The sequence below is a fragment of the Mytilus galloprovincialis genome, chromosome 1 (genome assembly GCF_965363235.1).
Source record: "Mytilus galloprovincialis chromosome 1, xbMytGall1.hap1.1, whole genome shotgun sequence".
NCBI lineage: Eukaryota > Metazoa > Mollusca > Bivalvia > Mytilida > Mytilidae > Mytilus > Mytilus galloprovincialis.
In genome coordinates, this window is record NC_134838.1 from 77361296 (window position 1) to 77380361 (window position 19066).

The 19066-nt window shown below is 29.9% G+C and overlaps 1 protein-coding gene across 1 annotated transcript; it reads right to left on the minus strand.

Moving 5' to 3' along the window:
* Positions 1–463: 463 nt before the first annotated feature.
* Positions 464–16433, minus strand: LOC143046144 (receptor-type tyrosine-protein phosphatase T-like). The gene is made up of 15 exons (XM_076219546.1): positions 16350–16433; positions 15806–15873; positions 15032–15068; positions 13846–13943; positions 13289–13426; positions 11770–11915; positions 10085–10220; positions 8865–9014; positions 8218–8317; positions 6993–7066; positions 5326–5451; positions 4552–4662; positions 3603–3748; positions 2750–2885; positions 464–1392 (listed from the first exon to the last, which is right to left on the minus strand). The coding sequence occupies exons 4-15, from the start codon at positions 13906–13908 to the stop codon at positions 1321–1323; spliced, it is 1398 nt and encodes a 465-aa protein (XP_076075661.1). The 5' UTR covers positions 13909–13943; positions 15032–15068; positions 15806–15873; positions 16350–16433; the 3' UTR covers positions 464–1320.
* Between the last annotated feature and the right edge of the window lie 2633 nt (positions 16434–19066).

Below are 19066 nucleotides of genomic sequence, written 5' to 3' on the forward strand. Positions count from 1 at the left end.
AAAAGTTTACGGACGTCCGACCCCAAATTTAGTACATTCGATATGAAATCTTTCTATTATATGCCTCAACAGAGAAGAAAAACATTTTAATATGTACTAAACGACAAAAAAAAAAATAAAAAATTCAAACATATACATAATGAACAATGTTTGGAAAAGTCAACTTTTTTTTAAAGTAACTTTCTAAATTATGTTTGAAACTTTTAAAAAATGCATTTATTTAATAATTTGATTGTTTTTTTGTTTTTGTTTTTGTTTTTTATTATTTTACAAAATATACTTTCCAATATCCAAATAATTGTTTTGTTCACTACTTTGTAATGTTTTTCAGTGAATACGTAGCATTGAGGTGTATTTTCCGGAAATTGCTATTACCTACTTTTTGTGTCGTGCTATTAATGTATTGTTTCCTGTAAAGATATTGGATCGACTTGCCGAAAAAAACCCACTAAAAGCATAAGAAATCTATAGCCTTTATATTTAGGAATTGATCACAATTTTGACAAAAATTCATGAAATAAGAAACAATGAAATTAATTCCATTTTATACAAAAACGAAAACGATATCATTTGAACAAACACGAAAACATTTTTAAGTTTTACTATATATCATTAGAAGGTCTCCTGGATGTAAACAAAAAGGAGTCAGGAATTCAGTAAAAGAGCATACTTTAGTTGCTTATGTCATAATTTGACTTACATAATAACAATACCACGGATCATTTTGTGCTATCATTATATCGAGGGAAATATATGTGTAAGCATCACATTTAATACAAATAGTTTGTCCTCACATCAGAAAAATCACAGTTCAATTTATAGATTTATGTTATATCTAAAAAATTATGTTTCTGTGAAAAAGTAAAGGATAAACTTAGCGACACCAACAGCAGTATAAGCTATATCAAACTCTATACTGAAAGATATATAGCCAAGTGAGGTATTCGAAAATTATAAATATATAATTCTGGGTAAAATTGCTTCATAAGCCATATTATTTTATCTTACGAAATGAAAGATTATGACGGAATTAAATAGTTTTTCATCCAATAAAAAAATAGCATTTGTTTGATTTTAATACCAGTCATAAAGTTTAACAAAACGATATTTAGCTCTATATACATTAACATCTATAATATGTTTTACTAGTCATGATAACTGTTTCTATACATCAATATAAGCATGGAAGCTTTAATAATGGTTAATGATTAATGACCGATTTATCTATAGCATAACAGTTGAACTGTTCCATTAACACTGTATTATAGCCGTTCTCATTTGTTCGTCAAAAATACTTCTATGAGCGCGGAGTCTGGACTACTATAGATTTGCATACACGGAGTAGTTTTCTAAATACTCTTTGATACACCTGTAGCAATATTCATACTGGTCCTGTCAAAAAGAAACACGCAGTCATTTAAGAAACAACATTTTAATGATTCAGATCTAGACAGTCGGAAATTATATTAACCTCACAGTTGGAAACTTAAGACAATGGAATATTGTAAACATTGAAATTGATAACCAAAAGTAAATGATTTTTGTTTTCAAATGTTAATATAATTTTCTTACATTGATACGAGTGGATTATTGGATTTATCCAATCGAGATAGTTAAATTATCAATTTTAAAGTCCGAGCCTCGGCGAGGACTTTAAAATTTATAATTTAACTATCGAGTTACTATGTAAGAATCTGTTTCTCTAATGATTAAAAAATACATTTTCGTTTTTTGGTAACCGAAAATCCCCTTCGAGTGCCTTTCCCATTGCACAAAGTTGTCAATTTCATTAACACCTGTTATAGCATTTGATTCATCCAGTTAGATAAAAAGGTCATGACCCTTAAAATCATCCAATGATCTTCTGAGATCACCGGCTACCAAACGTTGATTAAATTTTTTTATACAATTGGTTCAGAAAGGGATAAATTTCCGAAGAATTAGAGAAACAAATATAAGTGTCTCTGACCAAAAATTTTTGTATACTAGAAATGTACTGATGATAAAGCTCTTCCAATTCGTATTTAATTTTTTCTACAACTGCTTTGAGTCAAGTGTTACTGGTGAATATGAAATAGTTGAATCATGCGATTGACATGATACATAACGTTTGTGATAAATTTGTAATAGATTTTAGCCTCAAATATAAAAAAAAAAAAACAACAGATGCACGATTTTATTTTGCTGTTTTTTAAATATCACCCCTACATCTGAAACATTCGGCATAATAAAACATTGGACAATTCATTGTGAAACTGGAATAATGTACCTATTTAAAAATAGCTATGATAGGATCTGACATACATTTAATGTATGATAAATAAAGAATTCTTGTACATTTAGGTTTTCCTTTCCCTCCTGGAGAATAAGAGATGCAAAGCATGTCAAATCACACACAATAAACACCATGATTAGTATTCCGTCCAGTATCTTTCTTAGCGTTGAATAATTAAAGTATGAAAAACTTTAAAGCTGACATTTAGATAAAAATCTGAAAAAATGATTTTAAATATTTGAAAGGGGTAAATTGGATACTATGTTTGATGTGTTGCACGTCAGTGTTGATATTAATTTTACTCTTAAAGTTGGTGTGTTTCCCTCGGTTTTAGTTAGTTTAGATTATTTTCTCTCAATCGACTGACTTTTGAATACCGGTGCCTGTATTTGATACTGACCCTTTAACAATGCTACCGTTTTATTTGTAAAAAACTTGCATTAACCAAATAATATTTACTCAAACGAAACTTACAAATTCTGTGAAAAATTCAGGTCGTCTAACTTGCATTGTTCTAACAACTTGGAAAACATCAATTTCATCGTCTATCTCCATTTTTTCCATGATAAGTTTTAGTGCAACAAATACCCCGCTTTTACTGCAACCATCACTAAAAAAAACCACGGAGGTTGTTTCATGTTTAAAGAATATTGACATGACCGTATAAATGATCAAGTAACAATAACTAAATATAACTGGTCTAATAAACATGGCAATATCTTTCGAACCTGTCAGATGAGTAAGAATTACCATTTCAGTAATTGAATATGAAAAAAATTAAATAAGAAAAACGATTGTTTTCTCATCGGCAATTATACCAGGTCTAATTATATTTAAACTATATTTCTTATTTGAATGTTCTATGCACTTTTCAAGTAAACCAATATCAAATTTCATGGCAACATTTGCATTTAATTCAAGTTAAAACTGTTCTTCGCCATGCAATAAATGATAGATTGTCTTTAAAAAGATTTTATCATATGAAATTAACACCTAGCAAGATGTCTGAACAGTACTCTATTTATACTTTTATGATCTTTAATTCTGAAAAAGGTAACAAATTGAAATATACAAATATGATTCATTTGTGTATTTTACGGTCCTTACTATTTTTGACGTGTATTAATTTCATAACATTATGGGAACGAAACACTTATATACATGCTAAACTTAAAAAGTCCAAATGTGTTATGTTAATAGTGTTGCAGATAACTTCGTTGTGACCAACATACGAATGGCATATCACATCGCATAGATAAAAAAATATTATGCAACAAAATATCTATTGCGACATTGTATGTATAATATTCATATGTTAAAGACGCACCTACACACAACAGTAATTGGACCTTTCTGTTTTTTCCAGCATTCTAATACTTTTTTCAGCAGGTCAAGTAAAATGTTGGATGGTAGCATTGCATCATTGTCTACTTTACTTGTCGTAAAAACAGTTATTGTAATCGGATCCTTTTCCTGAAGAAAAAAAAACCAGAATGTATTATTACAGGTTAAATTGTTTTAAAAAAATCTCTTATTGATCAATTTAGAAATAGAACAGACGACAATTACACTGTTTACTGGCCTGTTTTCGTTTTTTTGGTTGATATGAAAAGTAAAATCATAAAATTACTGAACTCTGATTAAAATTGAAAACGAAAAGTCCCTAATTAAATGCCAAAATAAAAAGCTCAAACACATCACACGAATGGATAACAATTTTTATATTCCTGACTTGGTACATGCATCTTCTAAAGAAGAAAATGGCGCATTAAACCTGGATTTATAGCTAGCTAAACCTCTCACTGAAATGACGCATAAAATTCCGATATATATATATTGAGAACAACGTGTCTCCTTAGACAATTTATGTGGTATTATGAAAGTCGCATAAAGTTCCATGATATTGATTTGTACAGTTCTTTGTTTAAAACTTTTGGGTTTGTAGTGGTCAATCGTTAGATTTTCATGTTCATATGTGGTGTTGTGTTGAGTTATGGATGTCTGCTTGTCCCTTTTGTTTTTAAATTTCATATTGTAACGTCGACGTCTAATCGTTTTTTTTTAACGAAAATATTTCTTGAAGTGCGCATGTGGTACTATTTCATCCAGGTTCGCAGGTCGCACGGTTGCCTTAAATTTCTTACATTCACTTCATTTGCACTTGATGGATAGCTGTCTCATTCGAATCATACGGAATAACTTTTGTTACAGAGGTAACAATAGCAGAAAATACTTATTCTGCTCAGGAAAAAATCTTTTATAACCTTCACATTTACCTTATGGCTCAAAGTAAGCTTGAGCTCCTCTGGATTCGGTGAGTTGTCTTGCACAATAGTTAAATCTTGAAACTCCAGCACTTCCTGTCGTCCTAAACACAACGGAGCATTCTAAGAGAAACACAATAGTTATTCTAATAACTTCTTTAAATATAACCCCTTTCAATTAATTTTAAGCAGGTGTAAAAAATACAAATGAGAAAAAAGCACATTAATGTATGGCCAACCATGTCTTCAAATGAAATAAAAAACAATACAGTTTTATTAACATACTTTATTCAAATCAATACATCTTATAGTATACATTTTAACAATAAAAATAATTTAACAACAGTCATTGTAAAATGTAGAGTATAGATATGTGGCGGAGATGGACAATTACCATATAATAAATAAGGAATGAACAATTGTGTATTATGGAACACATTTAACAATTGGTACCCAAACTATTCAGTTCTTTTCTCCTTTTGAACTGATAACAACTGCAAAAGTTTTAAACTTAATGTTTTTTGGCTAATACTATGTTCTGTTAACTACCACAATGTTCCTTGTTACATTCAAAAATAAAATATAAGACTTTGGAATGATAAAAAGATATTTTGTTTCAAAAGATACATTTGTTTGTTGTTAGGTTTTTTTTTAACTATTTTTGCTTAATTAAGCAAATAAAAAATTGATAAAAAGGAGCTTTGCGTGATTTTTAAAAAATGAAACGCGCTATCGTTAAATGTATTTCAACTTCATACACTCAATGTTATAATGACGATATCTTACCTTGTTCAACTGGTCTAACAATACAACAATATGAGAGTTATGGTCATATACCATTGTCCAGAAATCAACAACAGTTTCTTCAAGTGGACACTGAGTTACTAAAATCTTACTGCCATATGTATATTCCTGTAAATGAAAAAAATGCATTGTATTATATATGCGTAGGACAAATGATGCTTTCCGCTGTTATCACGAAGTGAAATCAGCCATGTTAATCATCAATTTGGATATCCTTTCAGAAGATTAATATGTGAAAAAGACTTAAAAAAACATACAAACAAAAATATAATGCATTATGAATCCACTTTTGTTTTGATTATAAGTAACATTATTCAATTTGCGGGATGGGATGTTCCTGTTTTTTTTTTTAAAGAAATAGAAAAATATATTGTTATTTATCTCTTCATCTGTTTCGGATCTTATATATACTTAGCTTACAATTACTCGGTTTTAAACGATTCTGAAAAAAATTATGTCTTAAAAAAGCGCTTCGGACGCATGCAATCTAAAACATTCTCCTTCATGTTTTAAGTAGCAACTTTCAGCAGCACCGAAAAAAAAGAAAGAAAAAAAAAAAGACCCGGCGTAATAATATATACGTGTTCAAAAGGGAACTGCCAAATTGGGAATTTTAATATTTAGAAAATAAATGCATGAGTTTTGCTTGAATAAACCATCGTCCGAAAGGCTTCGTCAACGATCAGTGACGACATACGAATAGCTAAATGTAGCCTTTGTTTAGAAATATAACTACTAAATTGAAATCTAAGTGCGAGAAGTCCTTATAACATACGACTCAAACCTAAACATGCATTGGAATTTCCCCGGGAATAATTTAAGTTGTTGATACCAATTTATCTCCCCAATTTGTCTTTGTATCCGTCAATATATAGAGAATAATACATGGCAAAATCTGTATCACATGCCGTATCATCCCGAGATACCGATATCAGCCTAAGGGTCTTTAGGCCCGAGGGATGATATTGGTCGAAGGTGATACGGCATGTGATACAGATTTTGCCATGTTTCATACGCTTTATCATATATTTCAACAGGAGCGTATATATGAAATGCGTTCTGGTCCCTAGCACCTGGGTAACCCTCACTTCTATTTTTGTCTTGTTTTAAAAGCCTTAAAAGAACTGTTCAATTACTACTCCGAACTACTTGGGTTACCTTACAATTCGCGTGTTGTTGTTTTATAAAATATTTTGTTTATTGTATTGTTTGTTTGTGTTTTGTATGGTATTTTATTTCGTTCTTTTTTAAAGTTGCATTTTGCATTGGTGTGCTAGAAAATATAAAACAACTCGGCGTTTGTGACGTCACATGTCAAACACTGACGTCATCCAATGAATTGCGTCACGCCCGAATGACTGTTTATTTAGGACACATTTTGCGGAAAAATATTTCTTACAAAGCTTGCATAAAAAAAAAATAAAAAAAAAATAAAAAAAATAGGGGTGAGATAAAGGGTGCGATAAAGTGTAGGGGTGTGATAAAGGGTGTGATAAAGGGTATGATAAATGGGTGTGCATCACTGTTGTGTGATATAGATTAAACAGCAGGCGATTTATCGAATATTCAAAACTTCTGTATTTACTACTAAATATATGATAAGTATTTTTAATCTAATGTAAATTAATTATTACAGAAAGTTTACTCACGGGTATAATCACTGCATTGATGTAATCATTACGCGTTCCTGAATGTGACATTGTATAAGGTCTATATCTGTTGTCTAAAACAAAATCAAATTAATTAAGTATTTCTTTATTGTTAGATATCTGTCATATGCTGTGCAACGAACTATGTTCTGTTTTTAATTTAGTATTGTCGAACGAATGAACCATCATTTTATCATTAAAAGTAAAATATTTGATAGATAGATTGTAATCTAATTTTCTATCCGAGACAAAATTTCTCTTAAATAAAGACAAATAAAACATGTCATGTGCAGTTCTATCTAATAAAATCATCAACGCAGCACAAAATTGAAAATGCAAAATAATTATATAAATAAAATGTGTAAACTGACAAATTCAAGGAAACATTTTTTTCGACAGTCGTACAATTTAAAATACTGCCGGGATCGTCAGAAATACAGCCAATGTCCATGAAACGAGGTGACTTCACAGCTATATATTTTCTTCGTATCAACGATGACTTTGTTTTGTTAATGCCGTTGTCAAATTTGAAATTTCCTATCTACCACACCTTTTCGTTTGCGTTCTTGTTAGATTAATTTGTACGTTTGTTTGAATTTTTAATCAGTTTAATCAGTTTATCAAAGATATGTTTCACAGTTTTGGCTGTTTGATCCAAATTATTGTTACATCAACCTATTATGTCTGTTTCGTTTGCTCACTCAAATTTGCCGATATATAAAGTTAACATTAGTAAACCGCTGCTCAATTATCAAAAATCAATTCAACTTAAACAAATCCGGGTTACAAGCTAGAACCGATGAAAACGCAGCAACGGAGCTATAAATAACTGTCATGAAATTTTTCGGAAAATGCATGTTCTAAGTCAGAAATATAGCAGTTGTTTTTCTGAATCACGATGAATCTTAAAAAAAATGCCCAGCTTCAAAGCAAATTCAAAAAGGAAGGAGTCCGTAAAAACTTACAAAATCAGAAACTATAATTCAACGGAACAAGTAAAAACAACTACCATAATCTTGACTATGTTAAGAAATTCTGAAAATGGTGGGTTGATAGTTATCAAAAGTACCAGGATTATAATTTTATACGCCAGACGCGCGTTTCGTCTACATTTTATAGCAAGTATTCAGATTCATCTTATTATAAATGTCATGTTATATAATTTATAAACACCGTTTTCAGCAATTGATACAAATTGCATAAACTAAAGGTATGCTTTACTTACGAGGAAATATTTTCTTTGTCGAATTTTTTGATATATTGTCTTTTGATGTAGCAGCAGAAAATGCCGATGGAGGATACACAGGTCTTAAAGTTTCCAAACTCTAAATCAAAGATAATTTAATTGACAACTTGTTATAATACTGATTGTTAGGTAAATGGTTGTACAGGGAAATCTTTGACTTAAGTTAACTTACCAAATAAACTCATCATAGATACCAGAAATGACATTTTGTAATTACGTCGCGCGTTTCACAAAAGACTCATCAGTGACACTCGAATAAAAAGAAATTAAAAAAGCCAAATAAAGAACGAAGTGGGAAGAGCATTGATGGCCAAACATTCCTATAAATTTTGCAAATTCCGCTTAGTAAATCTATTCTTGAAGTAGAACAAATAATTTCCCCTTGAAATCTATGAAAGGTAATAACAAAGTCTAAGTTGTAATTACAAATACATGTAAAGATTGTACAGGATCAGATGAAAACATTCTATTTTTAAGTTGAGACAAAGTGATTGTAATTTCAAGTGGTAACACATATGTTTTATGCTGATTCAGGTTACTTTTTAAAAAATAGGCGTATGATTTATATGAATTAATTTGACATAAAGTATTTCTTTTAACTCATTTTTAATGACTGTAAACTATACCTGAAATTCTAGTTTATAAAGTTTTTGATTTTGAGGTAATTTCTTCTGTTCTTGATCTGAAATATATTGACAGAACTCTTTCTTTGGAATAGATGTATCTGGTACTGTGAACAACTCTAACAAAGCCTCAAAGATTGCCTCATATTGTTCCTGTAAATGAAAACGATTCAATTGTTAAGATGATATTTTCTTTTTATAGTTCTTTTGAAGAGTTTTTTTTAATTATTTCTCCCAGTTGTAACATTCATAAAATAGAGTGGTGGCATAAGTAGTCAATCTTTTCATCAGCCTTATCTTTTTGACATGATAAATTTTATGGAAGTTTAATTGGTTTTACACCATGTGATGAAGTCATGTTAGAGTCATTAAGTTTTGTATGGTGGGGTGTTTTATAAGAAAATTCCCCTATAACTCAGAACAATTCTAATGACTTAAATCTGATCCATTAAATTTTCTAGTTTATCTTATTATTTTTATGTCACAAAACACTGCCATATTTGATGGGATTCAAATGCTCAAACACATTTATCTTAACTTAACAAAATGTACTAAATTTGCCTATCACAATCTTATACAATAGTCCTTGTATCAATGATAGTTGCCTTAGATTAAGCCAAAACATCTTAAAATTTAATGTTATCAAAGCCATATTGAACCTCAGAAGACGAAAAAAGAATAACAAAACTTAGTCAAACTCAAAATGGAGAGAGGCCATAAAAATTGACAAAATCTAACGCTAATCAACGGAACAAGTGAAAAACAACTGCAAAATTTCTGACATGGTACAAGCATTTTCCGAAAAAGAAACAAACTGACAATGTCATGCCAAAAAATGATAAACCACAAAAATACAAACAAGTTAGAGTTTATACAATGTCCTACAAATAAGTAATAAGGTAATGCAAATGAGCCATGGAAACGAAGTACGTGGCGACACATATATTACATACATGAAGTATACAAGTATGAACTCAAAGTTTTAGTTGACATAACAACACATCAAAACATTTGGTAAGCCAAAGTAATAACTGGTATTCGACTGCTTTCAAATTGTTTTGATTGTTTTGTTTCTCATTTCATAAACAATGAGATAACACAATCGATACATTTAGAATTGAATTAAAGATATTCCAAGCAAATTACAAATGAGTAGAAATGTAGGCAGGCATCTTTAACCTTCTTCTTAACTATGGGTATGGAATGTCAACAATTAAACTTACATATGTTTGAACCATATTCATTCTGTCTTTTCTCATCATCTGTATACATTCCATCACATTTATATAACCAACTTTCGTTCCATTTTCATACAATGCATCTATAGCTATAAAAGTCCCTGTCCGCCCAATTCCAGCGCTGTATATTTTATAAATATATATTGGTTCTTATATCATTATTATGTGTATTAAAAACAGAAAAAAACACATTCATATTATTGGTTATTATATCATTATTATGTATATGAATAAAAGAACAAATACATTCATAGTATTGGTAATTATATCATTATAATGTCTATTAATAACAGAACAAATACATTCAAATATTTTTGCATTTTTGGAACAAATCATATCTCCAGATACACCGGATATACGTATACGTGCATTAAAAAGGAAGATTGATTTCAAAAATTTGTACATATAATAACTTAAGATAAATAAAGGCTACAGTAGTATACCGCTGTTCGAAACTCATAAATCGATTGAGAAAAAAACAAATTTGGGTTACAAACTAAAACTGAGGGAAACACATCAATATAAGAGGACAACAACGACACATCAGAAACACAGCATTAAAATGTAACATACACAGAAACGAACTATAATATAACAATGGCCAGTTTCCTGACTTGGTATAGGGTATTTTAAGAAAAAAATGATGGATTGAACCTGGTTTTGTGGCATGCCAAACCTCTCGCTTTTATGTCAATGTTAGATGTAACATTAAAATGACATAATAAAATGACAGGAATACAATACAAATAAATGGAAGAACATATAGGACAGAGAAAAACACGAATAATAGCTAACAAAAGGTAACAGGTTTAAAATTCAATACACCAGACGTGCGTTTCGTCCACACAAGACTAACCATTGACGCTCAGATAAAAAAAGTTTGAAAGCCGAAACAAGTACAAAGTTGACGAGCACTGAGGACCAAAATTCCAAAAAGTTGTGCCAATACGGCTAGGGTTTACATCATTATTATTTAGAAAAAATTATACTTTTGAAAACAGTAAATGTTATAAAGGACTGTATAATAAGATATACAAGATCAAACCGAAGTGTTGACTAACTACAGAATAAAAACGGATACATTACATAAAACAACTTAATCCAGCACATAAAAAATACACCGCCGAGTTAACTAAAGCCTCAACGCACAAAGTGACGTCACATTTGAAAATCGAATATTAAGTTGAAAGCATTATTCGAGTTGTTTTACACAATTTGTATCTTATAATACAGCGTATAAATAATTGATGAGGTAATATTTTAATGATGAAGGATCGACACCGCTACTGATGGACTATTGCTAGATGATGTAATCATCTCTTTAGTCAGTATTTTGGTTATATCATGATATATATCATACCTTTCTCAAATTCTCCTTTGATACATTTAGAAATAATTGAGGAATAAGTTCCACATTCCTTTAGCAAAATACTAACCGTATGAAGATTTGGTAATGTTTATGTACCTACTGGTCACACAAACAAGTATTCGACTAACTGCACATCCTCGGTGTTTGAAATGTTTAATTAAGTTGAAACTTTCTTGATGAAGATTAATCCATTAAAAATCCCTTCGGATACAAAACAAATATATGAAATGATATTTATGATTTTCTTACCCAATGACAAAGACATGCTTTTGATATACGATCTATCTTTTCACATAAATACCTGCAGTGTACAACTATTGGCCCAAGTTGACTACATGTTTTACTTTTGACTTTCCTGTAAAAGTTGACCACTTTGATGCTGTCTGGAACACCATGGTCTGGCCACTCAGTAAAATGAAAATGGTGAATTTCTCTTACTTGCTCCCTCTTAAATAGGAGAATACAACAGTTATTTGAGGTCTAAACAATATATTATGTAAATGAGATCTATTTTACATATAGGTAAGGCATTTAACTGTTACAGTAATTGAAATATACGATATCAACATTTGAATTCGAAAATATTTTCTCTTTATCAGTGAAGGTAATAAAAAACTTAAAATCATACGCTTTATAAGTGTCCTCAAAATATAAGAAAAAAACCCAAAAATAACACACCATCAGCTTATGAATGGTCCTCGACACAATTTATATCGTCCATACATAAATCGATTACAAATATAGAATTCAAAGATGGAATCAAATGAATACTGTTGTCAATCTTTCATTGTGTGAACAGATGTATCTATGATGTAACATTGCATGTGAAGGTCGATGTTAAGGCCCTCAACAAATGGGGAGTGTATACATGCTGTTAAATAGATATAAGAAGATGTGGTATGAGTCATTATCCAAGTCACAATATGTAAAATGTAAAAGTGGACCAATATAGGTCAAAGTACGGCCGTCAACACGTAGCCTTGGCTTACACCGAACAGCAACCGATAAAGTGCAAAACCATTAAAACGGTCTAATTTATATAAAAAAACGAGAAACGTAAAGCAGTTATGAACCATATTAATGAACGACAACCACCGAACATTGGGTAACTGGTAGGTGCAAATAAATGCAGAAATAGTGTAACACAATATAAAAAGACACGCTATAAAATATCAATTAAAAGCTCTTTTTTTTGTAAACAATGGAGCCTTAAAAGACCTGATTTTCAAAGTTGCTTTATTTCAATGTTTGTAGTTTTTACACATATATAAATTCAGAGACAATAATTCTAGGTATGACTCAATTATAGTGATTTTGCAATCAATATAATAGCTAAAGACAACAGTAGTATAAAAACATGTATGTTTGCAATTATCAACTTCATTAATCAATGTCCTTAGTTTCTCCTTTTATTTTTATGTGTACTTGAAACATGTTAAACTTGTGTGTTTGTTTTTTGCAATTAAGTTATAGATGTATTTATGGTTGTATTTTATCATTATATAACTTGCTGTATATCTTAATACCGAAAAATGAACCATTGGAATTGAAAACCTAAATAACTATTAAGCTAATTTATGTAGATTCGTCATGTTTACGGGTTTACCAAAACGTTGCGTATTATTGAAGAGCTGTTTCACACATATAATTGAATTATATGCGACTGTCATACAAATGAGAGATTTAGCTAGCTATAAAACCAGGTTCAATCCAACATTTTCTTCATTTTTTGCAATTTGATTAGGGACATTCCTTTTTGAATTTTCCTAAGAGTTTAGTAATTTTGTGATTTTACTTTTTCAAGACAATAATGAAATTACCAATAACTGTTTGTTCAAAACTGTGAGCAATCTATAAACATATACTGTATGTTCTCTTTCTTCCTTCATTGTGACTATATAGTCGTTTACTACCAAAGGTTCATTAACTGTTTCAGGCCAATATCGTTCACACTTTATCTGAAGAAAATGTATGAATGCAAATGAATATACAAACTGAAAGTATTATACAGAAGGGTTCGATTGTCACATTAATATCAGAAAGGCTTTGTTTTGTATTTCTTTTTTTTTAACATATTTTTACATTAGAAAACGCTGTACCAAGTCAGAAATAAGACAGTTATTGTCCATTCATTTGATGTGTTTTGTCAGTTGATATTGCCATGTGAATAGGGGCTTTCTGATTGAATTATCTTCGGAGTTCAGTATTTTTGTGATTTTACTTTTTAATGTTATAAAAACAGCAAGATTTAATTATTTGTTAAATACAAAGGTTTTCATACTATTTATAAAACAGTTTCTTTAATCAATTCCATAAAACTTTTGAATTTTTTCCTGACAAAGTAATAAGTTATGGAACATATGGTAAGGTAAGGTACCTTTTTATTTTCTACCAGTTGTGTTACCATCACTACTTTTCCAACATTCTCTTGCCAGATCATGTGCCAGAAATCTCTCAATGTTTTCTTTTTTGGACCTTCATGTTGAGAAAATAAAAACATAGACAGTTACAGTATACTGTATCTGGAATGACAAGCATATATCATGAAACTAAGTTCGAAAAGTATACAACTTTCGTCGTCTATAATAAAAATGTCCGAGTCAACGTACTCTGCAAAACTAAAAATGTTATTTCATTTAAATATTTAATTAAACAGTTTCCAAAATGAAATTTTAGAAAATTAATAAAGATGATACATTCAATAAAATCTTTTTTTAAACTCGTTGATATTCTGTATGTCACAGGAATTGTACAAATCAAAATGACAAAACTAAACTAAGTCAAGGAAAAATTAACAAAATTATGAAGAATTATTAAACATTTAATAATTATGGAAAGCAATGAAAGGATAATTATAATAAGGACAATCATACTGATTTTAAAAAAAAGGGGAAATTCTTTGTACCACTATAATTCTATGCTATGCTCTTCTTTTTGTATTATAACATAGAAAGAGGCAAACAATTTGTTTGCAATTACATATATCCGAAATATATTACACAGAGACAGAAATAATTACATGTAGAATAAGGAATTTTTACCAAATACAAATTTTAATATATTTGTAGTTATCTTAAAAATACAAATATCTTAAGATTACAATTAATTGAATTACACTGATATAAATATGACTTATTTTGACATTAAAAGATAATATTTTGAAGGATGTTCGCTTGTCATATTTTGGAATTTTAGTCAGATTTTTGGACTCGTCTGGATTTATGCATGTGAATGCCTTAAAAAAATTGCCCATTGACCCCTATTTTTCTTTTTATAAAAATGTTATCTGTATAATTATAAGCCATCTGTAAAAGTCTTATAAAATCTTTGTTAGTTTTTAGTTTTTGAGAACTTGAATTTTTCAATGATAAGGCTATGAAAATTCAAGGGAGAACATTTCTCTGCCAAAATGTCAATGGCTTATATCTCAAAGACAAACACATTGCCTCTATTTTTTGTTCCGCGTTTGGTTATTAATACTATATCAATTTATACTAGCTAGTGTTATGAAAAGCTTGTTGTTTTGAAACTGAGTAGCGGGCCTCCTTAATATATATACACACCTTGTGATGCTATGTATGCCTTTTCCCTTTCATAGTTCTGAAAAATCAAATTATGTAAAAAAAAAACAAAAAAACACAGATTTGTTTCATTAACCATAATCTAAACCATCGTATATCGGTTATCACTGATCATCGAGTTGATGCCTTCATGCATTTGTTGCTTTGATTGCAACACGTTTTGTGTTTGCCGCTTCTCCGCTTTATTTCGAAAAAGAGCAAAGGAAATTAGGCTCCAAGTTATATCAATGTTTGCAGGAAAGATGATTTTTTTCTATTTTTCCATGTCAACAAACAGATTTAAAATGCAGGTTTTGAAAGATCAATGATAATATTTACAACACATTATTATAACATCGTTCTTATTATTTGTCAATGAAGTTGCAAGTCGATTTATTTACCCTTTTACTTTTTTCAGATAAGATCTAACTGATGTAGTGTGACAACAAAAAAACTTCTGAAATCGTACTAACATAGAAATATGAAAAAAAACGGGATACTGATTTTGTTATCGTGTTTTTAATATGTCGACATGCAAAAATAAATGCAATGTACCGTCTTCTAACATTAATTTTCAAACAGAAATAGAAAATTTTAAATTTCATTCTTGATAATATTCAAAACAGTATAATCTAATAGTGGAATTGCAACTATCAGTGAGTTTACTTATTGATATTGACCAAATTTAAAACATGAAGTTCTTAAAAAACTCTTTATTTCAGTTGAAAATGGAAAGATTCCCTACTAAAACAAAACGAAAATATTTTCAAAACTCACATCAATATAACTAGCATTAATGTACCCATGCGTCGTGTCTCCCTTCAAAACCACCCTCGAATGATCATCTACAATATACATTTGTACATTGGTTGTGTTGTTGCTAAAATATATGCAGTGTGACATTCATTTTCACTGAACTGAACTAGTACACATTTTTGTTGAGGGGCAAGCTAATTCCAGCCTCTGGTCGCGCAATTTTGTCCCTCTGTTTTTTTACCGTTTTTTTGTTGTTGTCTTTGCAGTTCAAGATTCAAAACGGCTGATGATTTGTTTAAATGAGGTCATCAATCATCAAACACTTTTCGGTATCTTTTTCTACATTATTGATTTTTTTATTTGTTTACATAACGAGAAAGCAAAAGCGTTTGCTTATTCGTATTATACGTGTCGCTGAAAAACCATTAATCACTTCGTTGAAATTTTCAGATCTGACTTTTTATCTTTTTAACCATATCTGATTCTTTTGGACTTTTAATCGTATTTGGTGTTAAGATGTTCGGAATAAATTCATTCACTATATAATTTTCATTTTATAACATACAAGGCCATGTTGTAAGGAAACGATTTTTTTCTTTATTCTCTGCTTTTGAGCCTTCCACGTGCGCATAAACAAGTCCTCTAGGTAAAACCTACAAATAAACAAAACAATGCATTTTATTGATAACGTTATATATCACATATATTTAACTGCTTTGATTCATTCAGTATAAATGAATATTGTATTATGAAATACTTGTAAAGTAAGCTCTGACTGTTTTTAACGTGAAATAACGTTTTACCTGCTATATTATGGCAAAATTAATCTGTTGATATTAATAGTTTCATTACCTCATATTCTTTCTGGAAACCATCGTCTTCCTGTTTCTCATTTATAGCCTCCTTTAGATCCCTTATAAGTATTTTGTATTTGAAAACATTGTTTTCACTGGGTACATTATTATACACGTTTTTATCCCCGTTTTCAGATACTTGAAATGTAATATCTTCACGTTCTGTGTTTATCTTTACATGTACATTAGCGTATCCTTTTCCAGAATTAAGATTCTTTTTCGTACCTTCAGAACATAAATAATTGAATCATTAATTAATGAAAAGGAATTGTGTCTTGCAATTGTTAGTAAAAATTAATTTGGAATGTTGACTCTTCAAAAAACAGATGTGAAACCCAATAAGAAAAATGTTGCTCCCTTCGTTAAACTTAAGTTGCGCGAATCTTTTCACTCGAAAACAACGACTATGACTTTGATGTTCAGTTCAAATGGATTTTGTTTGCAATAATCAATTTGAAATAGACTTTCTCAGATTGTTGACTTTTGATTAAACAAAAAACCTTTTGTCGCAACCTTAATGAATATTTATTTTTGCCTTGAATTCAAAAGTTTTTTTTAAAGAAAAAATCTAAAATTTTGAGATACTTCTATATATGGGAAAAAGACGTACGTTATTTGTGTTATTGCGTATTTTATTTGTTTGGAGAGATTTAATAGTTATATTCCTTTCATTAAGAAACCATTAGATTTTTATGCAAATTGAAGAGTTATGGAAGTTTCTAATGTCAGCATGTATTCGACATACCCATAAGAGACAACAAAACTGTATGTCGGTCGGCTTCAAACAACTGTGTGTCAAACGAACTTTGTAAAGAATTTTTAATTATTTCCACAAGAAACTGTAACTGCTAATAAAATATCTGTAAACATAACTTCATAATACCCCAAAGGGATTGTAACATTTAAAAGATGTGAGGAGAAAAAAGCCCTACTTGTAAAAAAGTTATGATATAGTTAATCTAAGCGCACCTACACACCGGAGGTGTCTTTAGAGTTCATGAATTGTGAGCAGTTCCCGCTCTACTTTCGACATCCGCTTCATAATCAAACAATGTTTAAATTAGATATGTGATAGCCTGCAAAAAGGCTTCAAAGAACACTTATTAAATTACTTTCTACAATAAAATCAAATGACATTACCAAAATAATTAACCCTGAATTCATGTTAATTCAAAGTATCTGCATTTTAATGTCAAAAGTGTAACATTGAAGGACTTAGAAAAGCATAAATATTAAAACTAACACAACTGAAAAGGTTTAAAATAGCTAAGTTAGGATAAACAAATCAGGAAATCATCTGTTATAATCATGTATAAAGACAATGATGAAAAATGAACTCACCCAAAGTGATCTTATTATTTGATTTTGTCCAGTGTATAAATATACCTTTCGTTGATATTGATCTACGCCTGGAAAAATAAGCACTTGACATATAGCACATACAAGTCGGAAGCATGATTTTGTGCTGGTAGATATGTAAAAAACAATGTTTGAAGACGATAAAGAAAATAAGTTATGTGTTGAATATTTTTTTCACACTCATTTACACTAAATTAACAACCATCGATATTATTGATACTTAGTTTATTCATTAATTTTTTATACATAGAAATGTTTGTCTTATTTTAAAAATCAAAACAACACATGAAATTCAGATAGGATTTAAAAAAAAACAAAAAAAACACCATACCGGTAAGTAAAAACGTACAACTTTTGTCTCTACGTGTTAAAACATAGTTTAAGAAATGAAGAGCGCATCACAAATCTGTATCATATTTCAAATATGGTTATATAGGTACGCTAAAGCTTACTATCCGGTTTTGATTTAACTCATTGTCGCTAACTGTATTATTGTTTTACAGCCAAGCACTTTGCTTTGTTGGAGATAGTTGCCTCATTGGCAATATAAACCCGTCTTAATGTATTACTGAGTATCCTTCTTGAATCATCAGAACATTATTATATGAAGCTGTCCTGATAATGAAAAGATGCTATGTGAAAAATTTTCAATGCCAAAATTTTCATGTACATTTAATAGATTGTATTTATCAAAAATGACCAAAATAAATACCACAGCTATTTACTGCAAGTATAGATTACATGTACTGTGGTCAAATTTCTCAATTTAAAACCGGCGCCATTTTTATTCGTTTTTGGTTCGTAACTTACAGACAGAACATTATTTACAAACACACTCTCGAGGGGCAACCATAAAACCAAGTAATATGTATATCCTTCCAGACAACCAAACGATAAAGAAACAATCACTATATGCACTTACAGATATACTGATTACTCTAATAACACATCCCCGAACTTAACCATCAATAAAGACAACAGTAGTATGCCGCTTTTCAAATACTTACTTATAAACGATAAATGCCGCCACCAATATGAGAACTACAATTATGATAGCGGAAACACTTCC

Bases quoted from the DNA above. Each gene is read 5' to 3' on its own strand.
- LOC143046144 (XM_076219546.1), bottom strand. From the start codon at position 13,908: ATGATCTGGCAAGAGAATGTTGGAAAAGTAGTGATGGTAACACAACTG. The intron at 11,916-13,288 runs GTAATTTCATTA...CTCCTATTTAAG, and splicing joins TTTTGAACAAACAGTTATTG to AGGGAGCAAGTAAGAGAAAT. The intron at 4,663-5,325 runs GTAAGATATCGT...TGTTTCTCTTAG, and splicing joins TGTTAGACCAGTTGAACAAG to AATGCTCCGTTGTGTTTAGG.